This window comes from Anguilla rostrata, chromosome 17 (genome assembly GCF_018555375.3).
Source record: "Anguilla rostrata isolate EN2019 chromosome 17, ASM1855537v3, whole genome shotgun sequence".
Lineage (NCBI taxonomy): Eukaryota > Metazoa > Chordata > Actinopteri > Anguilliformes > Anguillidae > Anguilla > Anguilla rostrata.
In genome coordinates, this window is record NC_057949.1 from 6,333,385 (window position 1) to 6,360,674 (window position 27,290).

The 27,290-nt window shown below is 45.3% G+C and overlaps 3 protein-coding genes and 3 non-coding genes across 8 annotated transcripts in view; 4 read left to right on the forward strand and 2 right to left on the reverse strand.

The window, feature by feature from the left end:
- Nucleotides 1-27,290, forward strand: part of atp2a1 (ATPase sarcoplasmic/endoplasmic reticulum Ca2+ transporting 1) — a 150,690-nt gene that overhangs the window by 92,311 nt on the left and 31,089 nt on the right. The window lies entirely within an intron of this gene.
- Nucleotides 230-6,395, reverse strand: LOC135244153 (uncharacterized). 3 transcript variants are annotated; one of them, XM_064316383.1, is made up of 11 exons: nt 6,058-6,395; nt 4,733-4,789; nt 4,291-4,392; nt 3,694-3,745; nt 3,184-3,236; nt 2,594-2,692; nt 2,380-2,484; nt 1,510-1,590; nt 1,355-1,429; nt 1,150-1,263; nt 230-786 (listed from the first exon to the last, which is right to left on the reverse strand). In XM_064316383.1, exons 1-11 carry the CDS (start codon nt 6,110-6,112, stop codon nt 755-757), a joined length of 825 nt encoding a protein of 274 aa, XP_064172453.1. In that variant the 5' UTR covers nt 6,113-6,395; the 3' UTR covers nt 230-754. The 3 variants fall into 3 exon arrangements, with proteins under 3 accessions (XP_064172453.1, XP_064172452.1, XP_064172454.1); XM_064316382.1 differs by having other exon boundaries at nt 4,727-4,789; XM_064316384.1 differs by lacking the exon at nt 4,733-4,789 and having other exon boundaries at nt 6,058-6,394.
- LOC135244266 (small nucleolar RNA U3) lies at nt 10,341-10,552 on the reverse strand. The gene has a single exon (XR_010326929.1). It is a non-coding gene; the product is annotated as a small nucleolar RNA U3 (small nucleolar RNA).
- trnap-ugg (transfer RNA proline (anticodon UGG)) lies at nt 11,850-11,921 on the forward strand. The gene has a single exon. It is a non-coding gene; the product is annotated as a tRNA-Pro (tRNA).
- Nucleotides 13,439-13,510, forward strand: trnap-cgg (transfer RNA proline (anticodon CGG)). The gene has a single exon. It is a non-coding gene; the product is annotated as a tRNA-Pro (tRNA).
- Nucleotides 14,381-19,743, forward strand: LOC135244151 (kelch-like protein 10). The gene is made up of 5 exons (XM_064316380.1): nt 14,381-14,528; nt 15,263-15,752; nt 17,171-17,773; nt 18,202-18,351; nt 19,121-19,743. Exons 1-5 carry the CDS (start codon nt 14,404-14,406, stop codon nt 19,493-19,495), a joined length of 1,743 nt encoding a protein of 580 aa, XP_064172450.1. The 5' UTR covers nt 14,381-14,403; the 3' UTR covers nt 19,496-19,743.

The window sequence follows — 27,290 nt, forward strand, 5'->3', positions numbered from 1 at the left end:
TTGACCGCGTCCCGGTTTAATTAGCGTTAGCCTCACTCGCTAACGCAGTGCCTTCTGTTGTGCACCAGTCTGCTGAATGCCTGTATTGTAATGTAATGTAATGATACATGCCAGTTTTCCATAGGCATTCAGGATTGTGGATTTGAGCATCAAGTTTAGAATGAGATTTACGCCAGGGGTGAGTAATCCTGCTGGGGGTTCAGCGGATTAATAGTGTGAAGATAAGCGGTTCCAGTCGATGATTTATTGATGATGATCACAATTAAACCCATGAATAAATAGTTCAAATCTCAAATAAAAAAATAAAAATAAAAATTAAAAATCTGGTTTTAAAGTAGATTCTGATAATTTGTATTTGAACTCATATCTGAAAAATAAAAAAAGCAATATCTTGCACTGGAATACTCTATGGATTTACATAATGAAATATGAACAGTTACAATATACAATGTACACAGTCTAGACTCTAGACGGTATAAAAATAACCAGTTAAAAACGAACCCAAAATAGTGGACGTGTGCAGTTCTTTCTGTTCTCTTGTCTGTCTTTTACTGTTTTAATTTATTTCAGTCTGTTTCTCCTTGTACTCGTACTCCACGTCCTTCTTGCACGTCTCGCTTCCTGCATCCTTGTCCTTCCTTCTCCCTCTCCTCATTCACGCTGTTCTCTCACACACGGTCCTTCGTGTGAAACCCCAGCCTCCGCCGCTCCCCCCCCCTCCCCACCATCATGTGGGGCTCTCTGTGGGCTCAGGCTATGTGATGCTTGCCATCTTCACATAGGAGTCTGAAAGAAACACATCTCTTTCAGTCATTCGGCACAACACTCTCCATCTTTCACTCCGTTGAGTTTTTACAGCCTCGCTTCTCTGTGGTCTGTGCAGTGCCAGGAGGCATAAAGTGAAATAACCTTAAGATTTAAAGTGTTGAAACATTATAGTGTTCTGAATATTATAGTATTGTACAGTAAGAGGTATGATTAAACAGTCCAGGCAGCGCATTTCAGAGAAGTCCGAACCATTCCTGACGCCAGGGCATGAGGTTAAACTACCTCTGTGTACTATCATGCGTAGTCCTGGGCTAAAGCAAAAAAAACCTACACCCACACTCGCTATTTTTGGAGAAGACCTGCCCCATGGTGTCCTCTCACCTTCCTCCTCCACTTCCTCCTGGACTGCAGTTGCTGTGTGAGGCCTGCAGGGGTCGCTGTGGTTGTGCCGCTGTGAGTATGTTGAGCCGGCCATATTCTCATAGGACTCATCGTCTGTGGCACAGAACCGTTATTCATACACTGAGCGGGAGCTGGCGCTGCATTAGTACACGCTACACACACACATACGCAGACAAACACACACCCGTGTCTGTTTGATGGTTGCAATGTTTCTCTCCCTCCTCTTGCCCTTCACAAGTCTCGTTAGGCTCGACGTAATCTGAGGAGAGGGGGACAGCGTGAATGAGCGGTTTCGGTTTCGTTTCCGAACAGACCGACTGCGTTTGAAACTCGCCTCACCTCCGTCCTGCGTGTCGATGTCTGTCCGTTTGCGAGGCTGGGCGTACAGTGAGATCTCCATGTTTTCGTACGACTCCCCATCTGAGGGGGAGAGAACGCATCAATAAACAACAGCCCTCATTACGGGTGCCGAATATAGCAATACACAAGAGATTCAGCCCCCTCGAGCGGAAGTCGCGTTGCAGGTTTCCGATTCTTGGGCTCTGGTGCGCACAGTTTTTGTTATCAGCGCGAACGTGTGTTGTTTTATTCGATTACACAGGCTTTGCTTTAGAACAGAAAACTTTGTGCTACTGTTGCCTGTAGTACAATTAATTTCCTTTTAATAATTTCCTTTTCAAATAGAAAGCATACCCATTTGACATTATTTTTGTAACTATAAATGACCTAACTTAAACTAACTGCTTAACCTGCTTAAAGAAGGCTTCGCGGTTAGCTTAAGTCAGGTTAAAGGGTGCTGCAATTACAATATCCTTTTTCTCTTGCCGTCATACTGAAACTGGAAATTACACTCTTAGCAGCTATGAAAAGGTCATGAATGGTTTGAAGGTAATGAAATGCCTTTTATTACTCTAAACAAATAGCTTATAGTAAGCTATGTGTTTAGCATCGTCTTGAAGGTGTTCATGAAAATATTGAAACTATCAATCTATTCTAACTGTACCTGTTTAAGTACAGACTTTGCGTACGAACAGGCTGCAATGCAATATCTTGCAATAACTGAACTGATTAACTTTACCTTAATCCATGCTGTTGAGGTGAATGTCTGAAAAGTGAATGGCGATTCTAAGATTGTGTTGCTCTTTGACTCTGGTCCTGCTCTCCAAACACAGTCGCAACAGCGTAGTGCCACAGCTACGCGCAACATACCCGTGTCGGTTAGGTTCTGAAAGGGCTGGAGGTAGTTGACATCATTCTGCGTCTCTGCTGTTCCTCTGTCAGTTTCACATCCCTCCGCGTCCGGGGTGACATAATCTGAGAGAGCGACGGACAAGAATGCAGCATTAGCCCGAGCACTAGTGACCTCTTGCCTGAACACCACTGCGTTCACACTGACTGTGGGAAGCACCGTGCCGAAACTAACCATCTCCGTCCGCCTCTGGCACGTAGTAGGTGACCCCTTTCTGGTTGAAGTAGATGGCTGCTTCCACATTCTCATATGACTGGGTCTCCGGTGACTGTGCTGCAGTTGAACCACAGTGGTTACACACCAGCATTAGTTACAGTGCCCTTTGCACACAGGACACCTTAATTTCAGGCAGGGGGAAATTCAGGTCAGGGACATGCCACAGGTCATGCCTGTGACTTCTGAGAAAGTGCACCACTCCGTACTCTAGTACATGCAATGCATGTGGCGTAGTACACACTACACCTGAGTGTGGTACTGCAGGGTGTAGCTGAGTGAGGTAGTGCACAGTGTAGGTGAGTGAGGTAGTGCACGGTGTAGCTGAGTGAGGTAGTGCACAGAGTGGGTGAGTGAGGTAGTGCACGGTGTAGCTGAGTGAGGTAGTGCACAGAGTGGGTGAGTGAGGTAGTGCACGGTGTAGCTGAGTGAGGTAGTGCACAGCGTGGGTGAGTGAGGTAGTGCACGGTGTAGCTGAGTGAGGTAGTGCACAGCGCGGGTGAGTGAGGTAGTGCACGGTGTAGCTGAGTGAGGTAGTGCACGGTGTGTACCCTTGCAGGTCTCCTCAGCTTTATCCTCACTCTCGGTGCTGTATCCGTTCACCCTGAAATGAGACTGAAATGTAACCTTGCTGTGGTGCTGACAGTAGAGAACACAAGATGGCTGTCGTCCTGACAAAATCCAGCCAATCACAAATTAAGGGTCCATAACCAACAACTTCCCTCAGAGCACAGGTACAGGATCAATGCCAAGAGAGCCACCCCAACCATGCCCTGTTCTAGTACCACAGTAGCAAGCAAACACGTCAGCAGGTTTAGCCTCCAGTCACATTGTTAGCTGTTGTGTATTTCTGTATCAGAGAATAGAGCAAAACAATGGCAATGCAATCATAAGTAATACCACGGCACACGGTGCTTGTCTCCAAGTAGCCAAGCGTGATGAAATGAGGGTTGAAGTACAGCAGTTCTGTTCAGCTAAGACAGCGATGGAAACTCGAGAAGCTGTGGAGTGGAATGGCAGGTGCTCTTTCAGTAATGACAGCCCCCGCATCCTTGCCATACCTGCGTTGTGTGAGTCTCATTTTCCTCAGTCTCTCCAAACGGCGGATTCTCTCTGCAAGGATTTTCGGGGGAAAAAAAGTTAATTCATTTTTCTGTACTCAAATCGTTTCTCACAGTATAGCCAGACCATATTACTTTTCAATGACAGATCTTTTGTCTCCTGGGCTGGGAACAGTTGTATTCAACCTGGTCATGAATCACTGTACGCAGGTATTAAGTGATTCATAGACTGTATTTACTCTGTACTTAATCCACCTGTGTACAGTGATACATCGCTATACACTCATTTGAGCTGTGTATCACTGTATGTATTAACTGATTCATACACTGTGCTCAACCGAACTGTGGCTCACACACAGTAACTTTTCCTGTACAGCTCTTTTATATCGGCTTCCTCCCAAGGACTAATTTCTCACTGCGCTTCACAGGCTCTCCGTGTGGAGGCCCCAGTCCCCCAGCGAGCTGCCGGGGGGAGACCGTGGCTGGGGGGGAACTCTCCGGAAGGATGGGGAGGGAGTCTCGTGATGGAACGCAGACGCAATGGAAGACCGGCGCTCGCCGGGACTGCGTGTGAGGAGCGCGGCGTGTGGCTCGTACCCTCTCTCCTCTTGTGTTTGATGAGGACCAGGGAGAAGAGGCAAAGGCCCAGCAGGAAGGCTGAGGCGGGCACTACGTACAGGATCCAGTCCACCTTGGGGCCTGCAGTGACAGGGAGGAGAGGTCAGTGCGCACAACCCTGTGTCCATACAGAAACAGTCACACAACTTAGAGAGAGGAGAGACACACACATACATACATATGTATACACACACACACCCACACACACACACACACATACATACATATATACACAGCACATACAGTATATACATGCACACACACATACACACGCACACACACATACATACATACACACACACACACACACACATACATACATATATACATACATAGTATACATACATACATACATACACACACACACACACACATATACATGCATCCACACATACATATGTGTATACAGTCTTACTATCACGTTGTGTGCTAGGTCGAGTGCCAGTCATACTATGGTTAGTCATCGTCGGGTTCAGGGCTGATTGAGAGGAAAAGGAAGAAGCAGGAAGACTGGTCAGTTTATCAGCTCACCAGAACAGGGCACGGGTATTTAAACGGTGGCCCAATGAGCTTATCACTATGTTACATCGCATTTACAAATGGGCAGGAGCCGTCACCCAGGGCGACCTACACAAACACTCAACATTCTAGGCGAACAACGACGTGCAGTCATCAAATTCCCCACCAACAGCAGTCAGCGCACACGTTCTGCTAAATACACAAACATTGTTTGAGTGTGACCACCTGTGATTAGATCACCCTTTTCACCCAAAGTATCACTTTCTAATACTTTATATCCTCCTAAGTAGGGCTGGGCGATATACCACGACAGTAATTGTCGAATGCAATACGCCACACGGTGGTCGCCATCCGCTGCACCACTCTGCTACCTGGGTCATCAGGATCTGGTCTGATTCTCAACAACCATATTTTCTACTATACCGTGGGCCCTACACTACAAAGGACATTCGATTTTTTTTAGAAATCATATTTTTGGAAATATTTTCACTGCAACGTGTTGTTTTCATCCAACCAAGACACTTGTACTGTGTCAAAGAAATGACAATACTTAAAACGGAGTCTCAGGAGCATATCCAACTGTTGTTTTTCTGTTTTTCTGTCTTTGCTCTGCACCTGCGTAGCCTCATCAGAGTGAAAATGGAGTTTAAACTCCCGGGGGGGGGGGGGGGGTGGATACAACTTTTACAGCATCAAAATATCTGTAGTACAGCAACGGTGTCATACTCACTTTCACAAATCTGCTTACTGTTGAGCTATATCCATCTGAAAACTGCACACATAAGCTGTGTCCAAGACCTGTTGCCAGCAGTGATTTGTTGAGTTGCATACAAATGCTTACTAGTATTTTCAAAGTCCAAGTTCAGGCTTATTCCATACATGTATATCAATTTGAACTTGCAATTGCAACCTTATTCGATATTGTCATTTTTAGGCCATGTTTATCATGCGCATCATAAGAACGAATTCTTGACAAGCAAAAATTCCCCAAGATAACGTCTATCACAAAATGTAGTGTACGAGGAAGCGCATCATTAAATTCAGTCGGTCTCCAACGTCCAGCATTCAAGCACTTTTCAACTCATAAGTATGCAGAGCCTTTTCATCAACAGGCTTTGCCACTTGGGCCGTATGCTGCTGCTGGGTTGTGGAGCCAAAATGTCTGACGCCCATCAGTTACCTTGGCAGGCAACACGCACTGTAGCAAAAGACACTGATTTCGCTTACCTCCTCCTGGCTGATCGGCCAGCGTGCTGTTTTTGATGGCAGTCTGAGTGGTCATAGTTAAGTGCCAGCGGTGTAAACACAGATAGAGGGAAAAAAAGACGCGGGTTTTAACGAGAATCCGGCCGAGCAGCCGCGGCAAGAAGGAGTGAAGAGAAGAGAAAAAAAAAAAACTTATTTCAGAGAAACAGGAAGGATGAGACAGGTGCGGCAGAGGGACGGTCAGAGATGGCTCTTGTGATCGGCAAAGTAGCAAAACAAAAACTGGAAAAGAAGAACTGAGAGCACACTGATGTAGAAACGGCGTCCTCGCGTCGCGGTGCCTCAAACAGAAAAGTGAGATTCCCCCCCCCCCGCCCGCCCGTCTGCACAATGTCAGCAAACCGGTCAGAATAATAAATGATAATAATGTTTCAGTATGTACATGTGCATGTTCCACACAATGCACTTCTTTCATACATCGCTTTATCAGTAGTGAACATGAAACGTTTGGGACATATGCACCACTCTTATAAGGACATCTGGCCTCCAGGAAGAAGCATTTGCATAGGGGCGGATATTAGGCTATAAAAAATCTGTACTCTACAAGGGAAGAGAGGTTCCTCTAGTTCACGTGCAGTACACCCCAGGTAGATTCAGTTCATTTTTCTGCTCGTTCACAACGTAACATAAAATAATGACGAGAGCAGGCCATTCAGCCCAACAGTGCTCGCCATTTTCCTTATTTCGTGTTCACGATCATAAAATAACGATTCATATATAAAATCACTGGACAAACAATTCAGTTTGAGACTTCAGCTGGCCATCTCGCCTGGCTAATTCTTGGCAAGGGTCAGACGACCATGTGGATAGCACAAGAGCCTGATCTATAGAAGGGTCTCGGGTAGCCTCCACTGCAAGAATGGGAAACAAATGTACCAAGAAATAGTACAAAGAGCATTATGTAAGACAATATATTTAAAATCAGTTGGTTGTTTCATGACAATGCATGCAAGGAAATAATCAAATTTTGAGAGTAATATATTAATGTTCCTTCCCAGTGATCAAAAGCCTGAATACAGACGAAATCTAGTCGTCTAATTTAGCTCAGAGTTTACCCGGATATAGTCTGGCTCTGTCCTAGTAGGCTAGAAAAATTCCGCTATTAAATCAAATCTAGCCGGAATCTCACCGAATGTCTAGCTTGTATATACCGTCTCAGGTGAAAACTCGGCTAGATTTAAGAACTGAGCTAAATTAGGGCTAAATTGAGCTAACATAGTTTGTTAATGTCAAAACATCTTTCAACCTAGATTTACACCCCTCCAGATGTCTGGAATTCTGTCTATATTCGGGCTTATACTCACTGGGTTTAGACAGCAACGGTTTAGGCCACCAACACCCACCAAAAGTTTACATAGGCTAAAGACATATAAACTTAATTTTTCACAACTCCACACATTTCATGTTACCATACATTTCCTGTGTTAAGTCAATTAGGGTATATACTTTATTTCCATAAGATGTAATTTCAAAATAATAGCCAAGAGACAGATTTATTTCAGCTTTTATGTTCTATATCATATTTTCAGTGGGTCAAAAGTTTACATACTTTGTTTGTATTTGGTGGCATTGCCTTTTAATTGCTTAACTTGAATCAAACGCTTGGGGTAGCCTTCCACAAGCCTCTCACAATACTTTACTTGAATTTTTCCTTATTCTTCCTTACGGAACTGGTGTAACACAGTCAGATTTGTGGGCCACCTTGCACAAACACATTGGAATACAGGTGGTTTAATTTGTGTTTCATTGTTTAATTAGGGGTCCAAGCAGCGAAGCTGGTGGCCCCACCAGATATGCTAGCAGTCATGTACAAGACATAAAGTCATTTGAACTCTTCATAGCACCATCAATGCAAAAGGATATTCTTGAAATGACAAACTTAGAGGGGAGACGTGTGTATGGTGACAAATGGAAAGAGCTGGATGTGACCCACTAGCAATGCTATATTGGGTTGCTTATTTTGGCAGGAGTGTACAAGTCAAAAGGTGAAGCAACAGCAAGCCTTTGGAATGCTGACACTAGTAGGGCATTTTTTCCAGCCACAATGTCTCTGGAGACATTTCATGTTTTCTCCCACATTATACGCTTTGATGACAGGGAAACAAGGCAGGGTCGACAGGGGCGTGACAAACTTGCACCTATCTCATCTGAATGAAGAATTGATACCCACGGGTACCTAGTTGAGCCGTTATGTTCATTTTTTATCAAGACTCAATTCTGGTGATTAATTAGCTTTTTATTGGTGTTTCTTCATTATTGAATAACTGTCATATGTTACTTAGTGATGCTCTGAATTGTTTTCTGAACCTAAACATTTGAAATGTTTGACATTTTTAATATTTTTTCCTGGGGTCAAATTGACCCCGAAGGTAAAATGTTACTATGCTTGATAATAAAATGTGTGTTTCTTTCCAAATGTTATTTTTCTTTTTTTTAATGAGCACTTAATACCAACATAAAGCCCTGCAAACACCAAAACATACTTTGTTTTCCATTTTAGGTCAATGAATGAGATTGTACAGTCATTTGCATATTTCGCAATAGTCATATAAAATCAATACTTGATGTATAAGGGGAGGATGGGGGAGTCATGTTTTATTTACTGGGCTATTAAGATGGTCAGTAGAAAGGCCTACGGTAGCTGAGAGAGAAACTTGGGTAACACTTTCAGTTACAATTATTTTCTGCAGGTTAATATTGCTGGGGTCAAATTGACCCCAAACATAAAAAGTTGGCCTAACTTGGCCTAATTTTGATATCAAAAACTGTTAATGGCAGGCCTAGATTTTGCCATTCATTTTGAATTAATTACTTATAAACAGTGCTTTGTAAGCATTAGTAACTTGGCATTTTTGTATGTTGAAGACGTGTTTTTCATCAGATGGCTTGATAACATATTGGTAATTGCTTGTTAAATACAGGTTTAAAAAGCAAATTATCGGTTGTTAAATTGGATTATTATTTATGTCATTGTAAAACCATGACTTCAATGCTTTAATATCTCGACAATAGCAGCGCCAGCGATTATAATGGTAAAAATTGGGGATTTTTGGCATTTCATAGCTTCCGTGTTAAACATTACATTACATTTATTTAGCAGAGGCTTATATCCAAAGCGACGTACAAAAGCGCATATATTTTTAAACTACACCCACTTCCAATTTTCTCCACGCCCACTTTAGGTTTTACCCGAATACAAATTATTTTGTTAGATGATCAACTAGAGATACAAATACAAATTGTGGCATCTCCCTCCATCCCTACTAGGTACTAGAATCTAGAGGTGGGCTATTGGATGCAGGCACGTCAGAGTGTTTTTCCTGATAAATCCCGTATGACAAAAGTGCCCTTTAAACTTTTGTATATTAAAACACAATTAGCGAATCGTAGATGTGGTGGCCTAATACCACAAACATCTGTTGAATAAATGGTCATGTATTCTCTGAGTTTTCGGTTTTTCATTTGGACATTAAATAAACTAACCACTCAGAGCAGAAACGGAACGTCATAAATTATAGAGAACCGTTGATAAAATCGATATTCTCCATCCGCTTCTCAAAAGGGAATGCATTGCCTCGTCATTGTGAGTAGCAAAACCAAACACTTGCGAAACGCATTTATTCTCTGTTACAAATTATAGAAATGCATTAATGTTAAGCTTCTACCCGTGGACGTCCCATTAAACTCAGAACTTTATGATTGCCCTGCACGATTGACTTCGGCTTCTCCAAACGAATCATGGATGAATGCGAATGTACTGTAAAAATATTGCAAATGATTAGCTCAGTGCTTTTTACGCACCCCCGTGGTAGAAGAGCGAAACTGCATGTAATTTGGCAGGCATATTTCACAGAGTAACATGAACTTCTCGACGTTGATACTTATTAGCTTGTATCACCGTACTGCACACAACGTTCATAGTGTAACTATTTTATAACAGACATTGGTTGCCTACACTACAATTTCTCTTGGATACTCGTGGAAAAAACGAGCCCACTCATTAGCTTGTGGTTTATTTGGAGACAATATAAATAAGTAAATATAACGTGTGAAGAAAACGTTGATTTCAATACACAGCTGTAATAATTCTATTGTGAGCTTCGAGAGCAGAAATCTAATATTGATCCTAGACAGCCGAATCTAAACGCCATCAATGAATTTGTTTTTGCGATTACGTTACTTTTTGACTGCCTGGTGGTGTGTTTCCGTATTCATTAATTTTTCTTACGACCATAAGCAGGCTAACCACTCAGAACGCATCCTCTTCCTCCGCATTCTTTGCAGAAGCGGAACGGTCATCAATGATAGAGAGCGGTTGATAAAATCAATACTCTCTATCCGCTTCGCGCTCAGAAAAGGATGCATTACCTCGTCATCGTGGGTAGCGAGACCAAACACTTTCGAAACGCATTTCTCAGTTAGAAACTATAGAAATGATCCCTGAAAGTATAGTCTTAACTTAGTACTGGTACTCGTCGGATTCCCCTTAAAGAAGCAACTGGTTTCATCTGTGGTTGTTCTTACCGATGCATTTCGCCTCACCAAATTGTGTATAAATACAGCGGTGCGCCACACGAGTTTAATTCGCGTGTAACCGTTTAAGAGCCGGGCATGTAACTTCCCATTCCCCACTTATAGTAGGAAACACGTTACTGAATAGTAGATAATGCGTAAGACTGTTAATGCGCTTTTATGCGTCTCGTGATTAATTGAGAAAATAAAACGCGCCATACAACCAACCGAGCGATATATTTAGCAACGGTAGCGACCGGCTACAGGGAGCAATGCTGCTGTTTTGCAACGTTGAGTAAAACATCTCATCAAAAAGTATAGCCTCTCGAGCATTTAGCATCTTCGTGATCTATAATACTTAACAGTGAGTTTACGCAGTTCTGAAAAATAGATTTTAGCCACAAAACATATGTTTATAAAGGGAAATTGTTTCAGAATCCCACAATGCTCCACGACTTATTTGCATATCTACGCTTCATCCCATTTCATTGGTTACCGCCGTTCGTCATCTAGTAACACAAATCGCCATTTTAGTTTGCTGTATTATTCGAGTCCATGAAACGTGCCTTAACCCGTGTCTTAATATTTCGGTGGTTGATCGTGCCACTTGATTCACATTCTATCGACTGTTAAGGGGGTTGCCAGACGAAACAAGACGTGTGGCGCTCCGCTGTATTTATACAAAGTGTGGTGTGCTGTGTTTCAATTATCTTATATGTTGGCTAGTGTTTATAGCCCAGGCTGTTTAAGAAAAACATTAACGTGCTCGATTGCAGTTTTATTCCGCAGTGCGTATTAACACGGAATTTGCTGCGAGTTATGTTTAGGACGGTCTTCAGTTGATACGCACAGTAGTCCCGAAGTTCACTGTTCATTTTTCTCCCGCTGTTGTGCGCATGCTCTTGAGCGGAGTTCGCATATATAAGGCCGTAGCCGCCAGTTCGGTGGTATGCACAACGAAAGCGGAGAATGGAAAATACGAAGATATGAGTACATTTTGAGGTCGTTCCTTAAATATTTTGACTGTTCCGCCTCTTTAAAGAACGTGGAGGAAAGGCAAGCATTCTGAGTGGTTAGCCTGTTTATGGTTCATTTTCAAAGTGCAGTGTACTGCCCAATTCTGTTTATGATGTGCTGCTGTCCTGTAGGTTTTCATATCAACCCTAATTGGACACACCTGATTCTACTAGTCAGAAGCACAAAAGGCTGTGTTAAGGTGGAAGGGAAAGCTTTGGAACCGTGGCTCGTTGGTCTAGGGGTATGATTCTCGCTTTGGGTGCGAGAGGTCCCGGGTTCAAATCCCGGACGAGCCCTTGAAAGAGTGTGTCCTCAGTGACTTCTTCCCAAGTGGTCCACTGTTTTAGCTGTTGGCCTTGTGTCAAGGCTGAGAAACATCATTTGTGATCACAGTGCAAGATCCTACCAGGGCCGTGCACTCCCTAAATCAGCTTATAGCTCCTGATGGAATCCCAGCTGAGTTCTATCAGACCCTCTGGGATCTCCTGAAGGAGGATGTGGCAGAAGTTCTCAGGGCGGCATACAGGGACAGTTGGGGGGCCTCACTGAGACGGAGCTCTGTTGCTCTTGTCCCAAAGAAGGGGGACCTGGAGGAAAATGGGGGCAGTGGGTTCCCAGACATTGTTAACATCATTCTGGTACAGGGTCTGGCCACACTGCTCCAGAACATACAGAAGGTTGAGAAGGCCTCTGGTACCTTTGCTAGGTAATATGGCACTCGCTTCTTGAGGGCAGTGGGCCGGTGCATGCTGGACCTAACAGTGGCTTATAGCTGGGACCCCCCCTTACGTCTATCGGGCCCTGAGGGACTTTGCCTTCAGGACGGGACTGCCTGGGGCAGGCCTGACCTCGTGGAGTCATAAAATAATCTATTTTACTATCATATCTAACATCCTTTAAGATCTAACCAAACGCCAACACTCCCGAGGGGCGCACAAAGTCTGGGCAAATGTCTTACACAAATCATTAACCAATAAGCAGAAAGTCATTGCCTGGACGTCCTCATATGCATCTCCCCCCACAGGTCTTCTTGTACCAACAGTACTTCGGTCTTACTCAGCACTGCCCCCACAGATTAACTGACTCAGAACATAATCCATCATTGGTTCTGCGGGTGCTCCGTGGCCAGACGGGTCTGGGGTCTTGTTGTCTCCTCTGTCTCTCTTAACAGGCTGCTGCCAAGGTCCTCCCTGAGTGCTGAGGGCATCCTCTTACGCCCCTGTGAAAGCTGCGAAACCACCAGGCTCCAGCGTCAGTGGGGGAGAGTCAATACCATCAAGCAGGTCCTGTGGGAGATGAGGAACACCCAGGTCTACCAAAACGACATCAGAGGACCTGATCACTCCCCGGAGGATGATTTAGAATCTCCTCCAAGATGACGTTTTGGTGCACATGTAAAATAACAAATCCCTGGCAAAAGAGAAATGTGGGGCGGACCATTGGAAAGAACTGATAATTTAGTCCACCCCCCAGAGAAGGACACTCACTTTATTTTTAAAAAATACCCAGCACATGTACTGTCTTTAACAGAAAATGCCTGCATTATTTTTTTACTGTTATAGTGGTTTTGTGTTTTAGGTATATGTATTGTTTATTGATTTAAAGAATGGGTTTTACCTTGTTTGTCTTGACATTGAAATTTTGTTTATAGTTTCGTTTACAATTTTTGTCTTTGGTGATTTTTCTTAATGAGTTTTTGACTTTTAAAGGAATGTGTTTTAGTTGTTTTGGCTATTTTAAACCAATAAAGACAATGTTGCTTGAGGTCGTAGTTAAAGTTGGTGTGAAGACCGACAGAAATGTTACCATCAGTGGCTCGTTGGTCTAGGGGTATGATTCTCGCTTCGGGTGCGAGAGGTCCCGGGTTCAAATCCCGGACGAGCCCTTGGAAAGTGTGTGTCCTCAGTGACATCTTTACAGGTGGTCCATTGTTCTGGCTGGTGGTTTTGTGTCAAGGCTGAAAAACATTGTGCTTGTGAACAGAGTGCAAGATCCTGTGTAGCATATTATAAACTCCTGGGCCTCAAACAGGTTGAGAAATGTACTAGGTACTTCCTTTGCAGGGCACTGTTGAATTAATAACATCTGTTCTTACAACAGCAGAGGGGTGGTGGTGCCTGAAGAGGCTAAGGTCCAAGAGGTGGTCAGAGAGCTTTTTGAGGGCCTGTACCTCATAAACCCCATAGATGGGGCCCTTGTTCCTGGGCTGCCTGGACAAACACCTGGGTTTTGAGCACGTGGAACGTCAGTGAAGCACCGAGGAGCTCACCTGGGCCGTGTGCTCCCTTAACCAGCACAAAGCTCCTGACCCGGCCAAATTTTATTAGGCCTTTTGGAACCTCCTGGAGAAGGATGTGGCAGAGGTGTTTAGGGCAGCGTAGGACATGCGGAACCAACCGTTCTCCCATAGAATTCCAGCCAGGTGGTTATTTGTAGATCATTCTATTGTGTTGTCATACAGCATTGACTGGCCATTTTTAAGCATCTCTCAACGATGGTCGTCTTGGGCAGATGTCAAACCACTAAAATACTGTGTTTCTATGAGGCTGATTCACAGTCCTCATTCAGTACCATGTCGTGAATAGCTGACCCACTGTGACATCATAATTGAATGTTCTGCAACCCCCCTGAAGTGGAACACTGCAACTCCTTTGTGAACATAAGGCAAGCAGAAACAAGCAAGTTTAAAACATTTCATGTTTCAGGAGTGAAGTGTAGCACCTGCCCCACTTCAGCGACAGTTTTGGGATGGAGAACAGAGCGGGGGACCAGAACCATATGGACTACACCATTCTCAACAAGCTGCGTCAGGAGGGCAAGCTGTGTGATGTGGTCATCAATGTGAAGGGAACCAAGCTGAACGGCCACAAGATTGTCCTGTGTGCCTGCAGTACCTACTTCCGGTGAGAAGCTCACAGTGGCAGCACTGATGTCAAACTGTTCTCTGAATGTCTGCTTTCCTAGGATTTTCTGCTTCTGGCGTGTTGGCCTGTCAGTCAACCAAGGACAACTCAAAAAGAAGAGCAAGAACGTATAGACTTGTTACAAACAGAAGCTGATGAAACTTAGTCAAAACTGGGCCATCTTGGTACAGGACCTTCTCTAATACATCTGCAATCTAGGCACAATGTCCTGTCACTGGTAGAACCCTGACACAAAGAGAAATCTTTGGCAAAAATAACTGAATCCATGTCTATTTTGTATTGTTGTATGGCCTTATTGTTTTTGCTTTTATATATAGAGCCACTAAACAATCTCTTCAGTAAATGTCCAGTTCAAATTTACAGTTAGCCTGCTAGCCAGTTAGCTGACAGGCATGGTAGGCTTTTCCCAGCAGTGGCAGGGTATGTTTTAGCTGGCCAAGGTTCTCCAAGGTACTGAGTGCATTAGTGTCTCCCAGCAACAGCACAGGTGACAGCAGGCTACCAGCTATCCTTACTGAGGGACAGACCTCCCTTCCACCGGGCACCGGTGGTCTCTTGCTGCACTGTGACTGTGAGGAGTGAAATAATCTGCACTGTGTCTGTGAGGAGTGAGAGAGTCTCTTGCTGCACTGTGACTGTGCAGTATGAAATAATCTGCACTGTGACTTTGGAGGGAGTGCCTTGCTTCCACTCTGTGTGTGACACCCCTGCAGTATCCTGTTCACAGGGGACTGGACCAACTCGCAAAAGAGGGTGTACAGCATCCCCGGGGTGCTGCCGGAGATGATGAAGATCATCGTGGAGTACGCCTACACGCACTCCGTGGTGGTTACCAAGGACAACGTGGAGCGCCTGCTGCCGGCGGCGGACCAGCTGTGCGTCCTGGGCGTCGTGCAGGCCTGCGCAGACTTCCTGGAGGCCCAGCTGTGCACGCACAACTGCATCGGCATCTGGAGGTTCACCAACATATACTTCTGCCCCGAGCTTCGGCGCACGGCGTACCGCTTCATCCTGCAGAACTTCGAGGAGGTCGGGCAGACCTCCCCGGAGTTCCTGGAGCTCACGCTGCCCGAGCTCTGCGACATCGTCGAGAAGGACGACCTCACCGTCAAGCAGGAGGACAGAGTGTTCGACGCCGTCCTGCGCTGGACGGCGCACCTGCCCACCAAACGCAAGCCTCACCTGTCTCTGCTCCTGTCCAAGGTAAGCGGGATGTGCAATGGCAGCCTGTTCAGCAACTACCTGTTCAGGGATAACAAATAATAATAATTATTATTATTGTAATACCCATCACTCCTTTATGTGGTATATTCCAGACAGCTGTATATCACTATTAAAAGTAACTGTACATCAGAACGATGTGTGTAAAGATATGAAGAAAAAACCTACATTAGGTTCACAAGTCATGGGGAACATAATTTACAATAAGCATTACTCCATAATGTAGAGATAAACAGGGTTCCGAAACAAACTCAGTTGATATAGGAAAAACAGTATTGCTACTCCCAGTAATTTGACTATGTAAATGGACTGCATTTATATAGCGCTTTACAATTGATGCCTCTCATTCACCAGAGCAGTTAGGGGTTAGGTGTCTTGCTCAAGGACACTTCGACATGCCCAGGGCGGGGTTTGAACCGGCAACCCTCCGACTGCCAGACAATCGGTCTTACCTCCTGAGCTGTGTACTTGAGGAGTAACACTGAAAGTGGCAGTGGTAGTAGTAGTGGAAAAGAGATAGCAGAAATGTTTGTCCAAAAAAGTTAAGCTGTACCACACTGTAGTACTGTTTAATTGTAAAACATATTATTATACAGCTTCAGCAGTACAGTATCACTGTAAAATACATTACTATTATATGAGTTTTACATGACAGTTTTATAATATACAGCACAGCCATGTCATTATTCATATACATTACTATTATAACTTTACTGAACTGCAATATTTTTATACATTCACACTAACACTACTACCACCAGCATTAACACTAACACTAGTACTAACATTAATGCTAGTTCTAACACCAGTATTAACACTAGCATTAAGACTAAAACTACCACAAACAGTATCACTAACACTAGCACTAACATCAGCACTAACACTAGCACTAACACTAACATTTGCACTAGTGCTAACAGTAGCACTAACATTAGCACTAACAGTAGCACTAGCACTAACACTAACATTTGCACTAGTGCTAACAGTAGCACTAACATTAGCACTAACAGTAGCACTAGCACTAACACTAACATTTGCACTAGTGCTAACAGTAGCACTAACATTAGCACTAACAGTAGCACTAGCACTAACACTAACATTTGCACTAGTGCTAACAGTAGCACTAACATTAGCACTAACAGTAGCACTAGTACTAACACTAACATTTGCACTAGCAATAACAGTAGCACTAACGATAGCAATAACATTAGCAATAACATTAGCACTAGCACTAATTGTAGCACTAGCACTAACATTAACTCTAACAATTACATTAGCACTAACAGCAGCACTAACACTAGCACTAACATTAGCATTAGCACTAGCACTTACACTAGCTATAACCCGATCTGTCACAGTAGTCTCCTGCATGGTCTTTGTGGGGTTTTTTTTTTTTTCAGGTTCGCATGGTCCTGATGAACACCAGGTACTTAATGAACAACCTGATGAGCAGTCCAGTGATGAAGGACATTGAGTGCACGCCCATTATACTGAACACCCTGAGGACCATCACCGCCTCCAGCGACACCAGTCCCAACTCCCCCCACCCCCAGCACCGCCCGCGCCTGCCCCACGCGGTCCTGCTGGCCATCGGGGGCTGGAGCGGGAACAGGCCCACCAGCGTGGTGGAGTCCTACGACACGCAGGCCAACTGCTGGGTGACGGTGGCGCAGACGGAGAGCCCCCGGGCCTACCACGGCACCGTCTACCTGGACGGCTTCGTCTACTGCGTGGGCGGCTACGACGCCGTGGAGTTCTTCAGCGCCGTGTGCAAGTTCGACCCCGTGGCGCGCGGCTGGCACAAGGTGGCGCCCATGCACTCGCGCCGCTGCTACGTGAGCGTGACCGTCCTGCGCGGCTGCATCTACGCCATGGGCGGCTTCGACGGCTACACCCGCCTCCGCTCCGCCGAGCGCTACGAACCCGCCACCAACCAGTGGAGCCTGATCCCGCCCATGAACGAGCAGAGGAGCGACGCCAGCGCCGCCACGCTGGACGGGAAGGTCAGCGACCCCTGAGCCCCACGGACCGGCCTCGCTGAACACTGACACTAAAACTACCACGATACTAGCACTGACACACTAACACTAACACTGACACTGACACACTGACAGTAGCAATAGCACTGACACACTGACACTAACGCTAGCACTGACACACTAACACTAATGCTGACACTAACACTAGCTCCCATGCCATGAAAGGTCAGTTGCCCCTAAGCCCTGTAGATCTCCCCATTATCTCAGCCCAGGAAGCTTTACAGCAGGGTTGATGTGCACGTCAAGCGCACTACAGAAAATACAGAATCCTCTAAAGAGCACTGCAGTGCTATACCAGCTCTAATTACTAGTCATTCCTAAAGACTCAGAAGGATAGGGGCACCCTTATACTTCTGACAGGGTACAATAGAATATTAGATTTTCCCCTGCAGGTGTACGTCTGCGGTGGCTTCAATGGGGAGAACTGCCTGTGCACAGCAGAGTACTACAGCCCCGACACCAACCAGTGGACCCTGATCACCCCGATGAAGACTCGCCGCAGCGGGCTGGGGGCCGTGACCCTCGGGGGGGAGGTCTATGCGGTAAGCACCGCCCCCTGCCCCGCCCCCCGCCCCACCTGCTCCGGCCGCCCACCACAAACTGTAAATATGCCTTACAAGTAAGAAAATGTAATATATGCCACCTCAAAGTTTTATTTAGGCCAAACTCTCGTTAATGATCCTGAAGAACCGTAAATGTACAGAAAACTTAAGCCACCAACCTTCATTTTTGATATGCTGCCTTTTTCTATTACAAATACAAACGTATGCACACATTTTTTTCTGATGAAAGATTTATGATTAAAGATTTATAACTAACAAAAAAAAACTTCCTTGTCAGCTGACTGAATGGACATAATGAATTCTTCCTGTCTTGCCCATCGCAATGCAGAAACCACACATCACAGTCTAGGGAAATGACGCAGTGGGGAAAAGAATAATGAGTCGCGCTGCGGAATGTACAAAAAAAAGTTTTATACAAAATATTAATGTTGCCATTGTGAAGACAATAGATATCACAGCGAGCATCCATCCTTTAGGTGCTTTTGCTTGGTCCCCTACTAGCTGAGAGAATATAAACAAAGGCTGTCCAAGATGATGCCTGTACTGAAGATACATTATAATAGCCCAGGGCTACTCAGCTCCAGGTCCTATGGGTCTTTCAGTGTCACCACTTCACCGCAATTCTACTCTCACCTTAATACAATAAGAGCCAGCCTATAGGGTGTGGATGCTCATTAAATATGCAAGTCTTAAAGGGACAGTGACGTGAAAATGGCTGTCGCAGCACGTGACCTCTGGCCTCTCCCAGGTGGGCGGTTTCGACGGGGTCAGCCGGCTCCGGAGCGTGGAGGCGTACGACCCGCCGGCCGACGCCTGGCGCCCGGCGCCCGACATGCTGGACACGCGCAGCAACTTCGGCGTGGCGGTGCTGGACGAGCGGCTGTTCGTGGCGGGCGGCTTCAACGGCTTCAGCACCGCCCTCTACGCCGAGCGCTTCGACCCGGAGGCCCGGCGATGGGCCAGCGTCCGGCACATGGGCGCCGCCCGCAGCGCCCTCGCCTGCTGCGCCGTCGCCGACCTGCCCAACGTCGCCGAGTACGCCGCCCCCCGCCTCTCCCCGCCAGCCCTCCCCCTGAGCGTCACCGTTACCTCCCACTGCACTTCAGGTGCGCAAACACATTAACTTTCTGCAAAGCGCTGTACGCAGCGCATTCTCCCATAGCCTACTGCACCCATGCACACGAACACATTAACCTTCTGCAAAACTTTATACGCAGGTTCCCTGAATTCTGCACAAATGCATTTATAACTTTTTTTTAAAAATGATGAATGTGTAAAGTAATTATTGTCCACTCGTGGTAATTTAGTTTGAATTATCCCTTATTTAAAATTCAGTTTAGTGGAGATTGTGCGGGCACTGGCTATGATGTAACAAAACTGACGTAACAAATTCTCGTCAAACGTTCACGTTTTTGGTCTTGAGCTGTCTCGTGCCCTCACGGCCTTCAAGCGTTTACCTCGTCTTCTGTGACCCGTTTCTCAGAATATAGAGGGTACAGAGACCACAAGTGTGGGGAACTGTTGATGTTTATGAGCATATGTACAGTTAGCTACAATGCAGTTGGAAATGCTAGCGGCGTATTGACTGAATATAAAGATAAGATGTACTTTTATTGAACCCCGTGGGGTAATTTGTCCTCTGCATTTTGACCCATCCTAGTTACTTAGGAGCAGTGGGCAGCTGCAGTGCAGCGCCCGGGGACCAACTCCAGTTCTGAGGCCAGTGCCTTGGTCAAGGGCAACTGCAGGAGTGCGCCTAACATGCATGTCTTTGAACATAACTCCGGTGGATCACAATAACAGAGACAGGTCACTGGAGAGCCTCTTCTCCAGTGACCGGTCCAACTTACGGAACGGAGGATGTTTGAGGCGCAGACGTTTCTGATGACCAGCGGGCCCTATCGGGCTTTTTGGGGGGTTCGCCGCGTGAAGCCGGGAAACACCTCGGGAAAACACCACGGCAACTCGTACCGTCGCGTTGCACCCGCAGAGCCTGTTACGTGTGCGTACTGCACAACGATCCTTCATCTTCAAAAAAGAGCATTCAATATTATTTTCAATCTGAAATATTTGTAGATGATGCATTAATTCATTACACACAAGAAAAGAAGAACGGCACAATTTAAAAAGCATGCTGGGATAGGCTCCGGGCCTCCTGCAATTCTGACCAGGAATAAGCAGTTTAGTAAATAGATGGATGGATAAATCAAGATTCAACGAAAATAATTTTCAAGATGAAATACCGGCTTTGTACTCTGGAGAGCAGTGTTTCCTTACAACACAATCACTCGCCAGGATGTCCCTCTCTGGGACCTTCACGCTGAAACACATTGAAACTTATGACTCCCGAAATGTGATGTGCTCAGTGTATGTGCCAACTTGTCGGTGCAGTATAGGTACGGGGTATGCCGCCCCACCAAGCCACACACAACTTGGCGGGATGGCATACCTGCCATCCCAATAAGAAGGTACTACTTGGGCACTGCCTGCAGGGCACTTGGCTCTTGAGCTCTTGAGTGTCGTTCCTGATCAGCCAATCAGAGTGAAGCATGCTCAACCTGCTTGTGTCAATTCTGGTCAGATAGCCAATCAGAGCAGAGCATGTGAGGAAAGAAGTGAAAAAACAGCCTGTTTAGCTCAAAGGGAGAGAGACACACTGGATGTTTATTACATCTTTTAAGAATGTTTTGTAGTTTTTGTCTTTTAAAAAACCTTTTTTAACATTTTGGTAGACCTAGTGGAATAATATAAAAATTCTGAAAACTGGCTTTAAAAAACCCTCCAACAACTCTTTAATCATTATGAAATCTATTAAATTCTATTTAATCAAATTACTCTTTATTATCAAATCTTTTTTTAATCAATATCAAAATTCTCCGTAGATCATTTTCAAATCTCTCTTTAATAATGATCTAATCTTTCTTTCATCATTGCTAAATAATTCTTTATGGATAGTGAAGTGACTGAACTTTTAAAGGTAATCAGCACAGTGAAAGCATGATGTACACGTGTGGCCAATAGGCTTCTGTTGTAAATGGCAGTGGCAAAATGTGGACGTGCCCCACAGATTAGCAAAGAAAATTATGATGCTTACTGCTAACTGGAGGAACAAGGGTCACGGTTTAATTTGGGGTCAGCGCTTGATGAGAATTTCCCCTGGAAAGCCTGTGGCTGTGGACTCCATTGCAGGAGAGCCTTCCACCACTGAAGAAAGGACGTGTGTTGGTTCCTAAGCAAAATAATGCAAGGCATATGAGAAGGTGGGTTCAGGAAGACTTTACCTTGATGTGATATATGAGTTTAGGTGTCCATCAATAGCACAACAGCATCATCTGGTTCAATCACTCAGAAAACAGTTGCCATTTCGTATTAATGTCTTTGTCTTACTGGAGTGCAATGAATGGCTCATTATGCATCCCAAAATGGTTCAAAACTGTCAGTGTTTATAAGTGCACTCTTTTCAAGCATTTTTTAAGATGTGGTGTTTTGATAGTCAGACTTCAATTAACAGCAAACATTCAAGAGCAAGACTGCAATACTGCAATTTGGAGTCCTCCAAAATCATTTGTCTTACTTTTTAAAAGTCCGTGGCAGCAAGGCTATTTAAGTTCACCACTCTTAGCATAAGAATAGAATGGAATGTGTTTCTAGTCAGGTGTACACTGCTGTGGTGAGCACTGCCCTGAGTAGAAATATAGACCTTGGAATGCGTCCCTTGATTCTGCTTTAAAGAGGAGGAGCTTCAGCCAGAATGTAATGGTAATGCAAATGTAACCTCAGGAACCAAGCAAAACAAATTATAATAAAGTCTGTCTGTCTAAGCCAGGACCCCCCACACCATAAGCCTCCCGTCCCCCTTTGATGTGGTAGCAAATAAATCAATCAATAAATAAACTGGACACAGCATCTGCATGAACACAAACAGATTTTTAGGCTCGCATGCACACACACACACATACACACGCACACACGCACACATACATACACATGCACGCACACACACACCACACACACACATACACGAACACAAACAGACACACGTATACACACACACGCACACACACACAAACACAAACACAAACAGACACACGCACACACACACACACACAGCTTTGTCTGTTCTTAGGTTCTCTCCCTTCCACAGCCGCACTTGTACTCTCCCTGCCTCTCATTCTCACACATGCTGACAGCAGATGGATCCTGACAGAGCCTCTCTCTCGCTGTAACTCAATAGGAGACAACTGGGAGCCTGTAATTATTATTAGAAAAATAGTTAAAATGCCCTGACCGGGATTGTGTGCGACACGCACAAACAAACAACACATCATTTTAGTTCCTCCTCCACAGCCTGACTCCGCCTCTTTAAATGTGGACAAGCTGTGAGATCGATCATGAGGCCGTCGTCTCGCTTAACTCCTGTGACACTGGAGCTAAAGTATCAAAATGTTAAAAGCCCTGAGCTAGTTTACCCTGCGCGTGTAAACAGAGAGAAACATCTTTAATCTCCCCGCTGCGCCTTAAGACCAGCCTAGTTCCTCTGTGTGTGCGTACTCCTAAGAAGAATCTGTCAGCCCGTTAGCTAGTTTACTCTCTGCGGTGTACGCTAAGAGATCTCTGAGCCCGTTAGCCTGATCCCGCAGTACCAGCCACCCTAGTTTACTCTCTGTGGTGTACCTAAGATCTGTCTAGCCGTTAGCCTGATCCCGCAGTACCAGCCACCCTAGTTTACTCTCTGTGGCGTACCCTAAGAGATCTGTCAGCCCGTTAGCTAGTTTACTATCTGTGGCGTACCCTAAGAGATCTCTGAGCCCGTTAGCCTGATCCAGCAGTGCCAGCAGCCCTAGTTTACTCTCTGTGGCGTACCCCAAGAGATCTGTCAGCCCGTTAGCCTGATCCAGCAGTACCAGCGGCCCTAGTTTACTCTCTGTGGTGTACTCTAAGAGATCTGTTAGCCCGTTAGCCTGATCCAGCAGTACCAGCGGCCCTAGTCAACCAGCTCAGCTGATGCTACTGATTGATCCTTCAGCATAGTCAGTGTTCCAGGTAAGGTGCCTTCTAAGGTGCTTAAAATACTCTGAGTAAAATAATTGTGCAGCCTGTGTCAGAGCATGTGTTTATCCTCGCCTGTCCATGTCCATTTGTCTCTCTCTCTCTCTCTCTCTCTCTCTCCCTCTCCCTCTCTCTCTCTCTCTCTCTCTCCCTCTCCACAGGCACCTGTCACAGACTCCCTCAGTATGCGTTTCCATTCTAAATATACCGGAACCTTCTTAACCACCCCCTCAACCCCCCACCACCCCCATATCCCTTCTCCCCTTTCCCTCCTTCCACTTCTGTTCCTGTTTTTTTTTTTTTTTTACATGTGTACACTGTCTTAGTTCCCTCGTTCTTCTCATAGTCTTTGACTGTTTTCCCTTCAGTTGTCATGTAGTTGTGGTGTCAGTGCCCACTTCAGCAGAAGCAAGTCCCCATAGTATTATCACTCTCGTGAATTATGCATTTCTTTCCCTTTTATGCCTCTTTTCACCATTTTTTACTCTGTTGCTTCTGTGTCTCTATCATTTGCTCCTTCTACCCCTACTCTCTCTCTCTCTCTTTTCTTTCTGTCGTTCTTTCTTTTTATTTTTCTCTCAAACTCACAGCTGTTCCTTGTGTCTCCTCTCTCCTTCCATCATCCATCTTTCTTTCACGTCCTCTCTCTTTTCCCTGCTAAAATAAAAAGCAAACTAGCATGCAAACACCTCCTGGGGCCAGAGGAACCGGACTGTGTGCAAGTGGAAAACACCATTTGCGAACCGCTTTCACGTGGTGAGAGTACTGCTGCAGACACTTTCCAGGATGTTGTTGATGTCACAGTTATATGGCACAAGGACAACGCCGCGCACTTACAGGATTCGTTTTCATCGCCACCAAAGTAAACTGCTGATTGACTGACGGTCACAAGTGACTGACTGTATAATTAACAACAGCAATACTAATGCTAGGGTTTGACCAAACAATGTAAATGGATCATTTTTATAGGTGGACAGAGATAACGGGTTCATCGATCAGGGTTATATCGTTAGCAGCCATAATGGCGGAGACGGCGATATCGGCAACAGTGGCCACAACAGGAGATGTGGATGGCTAGCTAAAAACACGAGGGGGGCTGGTCGCCAGGCAACCGGACCAGTGCTGGGCCTTGTAAGGCTAGGGGCTGGCGGGGTCCAGAGGGGGACCGCTGCACCGCCGAGCGCCCGTTAAAAATAGCCACCGGGACAGAGAGGGAGGAAGAGAGGTAACACCGCCGAGGGGGAGAGAGCAACACCTCCCACACACACCCCCACTTATCCTTCAGTCTTCTCTGGGATATCCTTTTCCCCTCCTCTCTCCCCCTCTCCTGCTGGCCCTCTTCCCCTATTCTCCTTTTACAAAAATACCCAAGGACAACCCTCTGTGTTAACAGCTGGTGCTGTCAGCCGGGCCCAGAGAGCACGGCGCGTGTGCGGCGCTGACTATTTCGCCCTCGCGCTTCGCGAGCAGCCCGCTTCTTCTCTGCCCGTTTATTTCCTTACCGATCCCCCTCTCTGTGTCACCCTCGCTCGCCCTCGGCCGATAACCCCTCTCTCTCTCTCATCCTCCATTCTTCCCGCTCCCTCAACCTCCAGCTCTCCCTCTCTCTCATCCTCCGTCCCTCTCTCTCGCCCTCGTGCTGTGGTTAGTTATGATCATAAATGTGCGTGCATGTGTTTCCACAAAGCCTGCTGTGGTTAGTTACGGTCATACTGTACATGCATGTGTTTCCACAAAGCCTGCTGTGGTTAGTTACGGTCATACTGTACATGCATGTGTTTCCACAACGCCTGCTGTGGTTAGTTATGGTCATACTGTACATGCATGTGTTTCCACAACGCCTGCTGTGGTTAGTTATGGTCATACTGTACATGCATGTGCTTCCACAAGCCTGCTGTGGTTAGTTATGGTCATAGTGTGCATGCATGCGTTTGCTTCACAGCTTTACACGGCTCTCCGCTCCTCTAACCTAAGGAACATGCCGGGTGTTATATTCACGGCTGCAATTAGTCGAGTTTAATCTTTTACAAGCGGCAACAAAAAAATGTGTACATGCCGTGAAAGGACAGACTATTTTCTGCTCGCATTCCTGGAGGAGCATTCTCAGCTAGGCTTCGGTAAACCTGCTGGCTCGGGTTCGTGTCGCATCACATGTCCCTTCCCCGCCAATCACGGGCCGCCGCAGTAAAATGCGGTGGCCTATTCTGCGTTTGCCGCTGCGCGCCGGCCCTTTAAGAGAAGAGGCGAGCGGGAGCTCCTGCTTTATGCCGTCGGAACTGGAGACAGTCCTGAGAGCTTAACGCCATTCCTGCTCAACACCTGTCACGCACCTGCCTCTCTCTCTCCCTCTCCCTCTCCCTCTCTCTCTCTCCTCTCTCCCTCTCCCTCTCCCTCTCTCTCTCTCTCTCTCTCTCTCTCTCTCTCTCTCTCTCTCTCTCAATTTCAGTTAAATTCAATTCAATTCAATAAGCTTTATTGGCATGTTAAGGGTACACTTACATTGCCAAAGCATACACTCACGTGACAAACATAACAGACAGGCAATAACAATTTAACTACAATAAACAGAATAAATATAAAATCCAGACCACAGAAATAAAATTCTGCATCTGGAAGATAACGTATACAAAATGTCAATGAACTATAATAACTTTACTTTTTTGGTGTCAATGTTACTCCCTGTCCCTCGGTTTGTGGCAAGTGGCAATGTATTGTGCTGCCAAATCCACACATTCCCTTCTTTCTCCCAAAAGGAATGGCAGCTTCTCTGTCTCTTGAGTGCATCTCTAATTGTGGGCAGATTTTTTTCATTTTGAGGAAGAACAGTGACCTTGTCTCTCTGTATTTCTCACGTTTTGTGAGGAAATGAAGCTCTGTCTCCACCTCTTCAATGTCACAAAGTGAGCACAACCTGTCCTCTCTGGGCAGCCAGGTCTGCCGGTGTCTACCTGTCTCGATAGCCAGGTTGTGTTCACTGAGTCTCTCTCTCTCTCTCCCTCTCTCTCTCTCAATTCAATTCAATTCAATTCGCTTTATTGGCATGACAAATTTGTACATTTGTATTGCTAAAGCTTGTAAGGTAAAGCAATGTATATATATATTTTTTAAATAATAATAATATTATTATTATTATTATTATTAATAATAATAATAATAATAATAATAATTAATAATAAAATAAAAACAATAGAAGTAACAATAAACAGTAACAATAACTAACAGTAAAAAGTTGCAATAACAATAAATAAAAATAATCAGCATAACATAGGAACAGTAACACAGTAACAGATGTATTTCTGTGTGTGTACGCATGTATGTGTGTGTGTGAGTGTGTGTGTGTGTGTGTGTGCGTGTGTAAATGTTTGTGTATGGGTAAATAGGTGTGGTGTTGTGGTTGTATTCCATCACTCACTGTCCCTCAGACTGTGGCAGGCAGCAAGAAACTGCGCTGCAAGTGTAGAGCACTCCGCTTTTTCCCCCAGGAGTAGTTTTAATTTTTCTTGGTCAGGAAGGTTGTTGGCAGAACCGGTTAAATTTAGGGGAGTAGATTTTTCTGATTTCTTTATATTTTTCACAGTTGGTTGTGAAGTGCAGCTCTGTCTCCACCTCCCTCAGAGAGCAGTGTTGGCACAGCCTTTCTTCGACAGGTAGCCATGATTTGCGGTGGCGACCTGTCTCAATGGCCAGGCTGTGCTCACTGAGGCTGTACTTTGTCAAGGTGGTTCTCAATTTTATATCAGTCACCTTGGTCAGATAGTCTGCCAGGGTGTACTGTCTATTTAAGGCCAGATAACACTGTGTGTCCCAATAGGTGATGTAATTTTGCTTTTGATAGGTTATATTTTGGTTGACTCTAATTGATTTTGTAT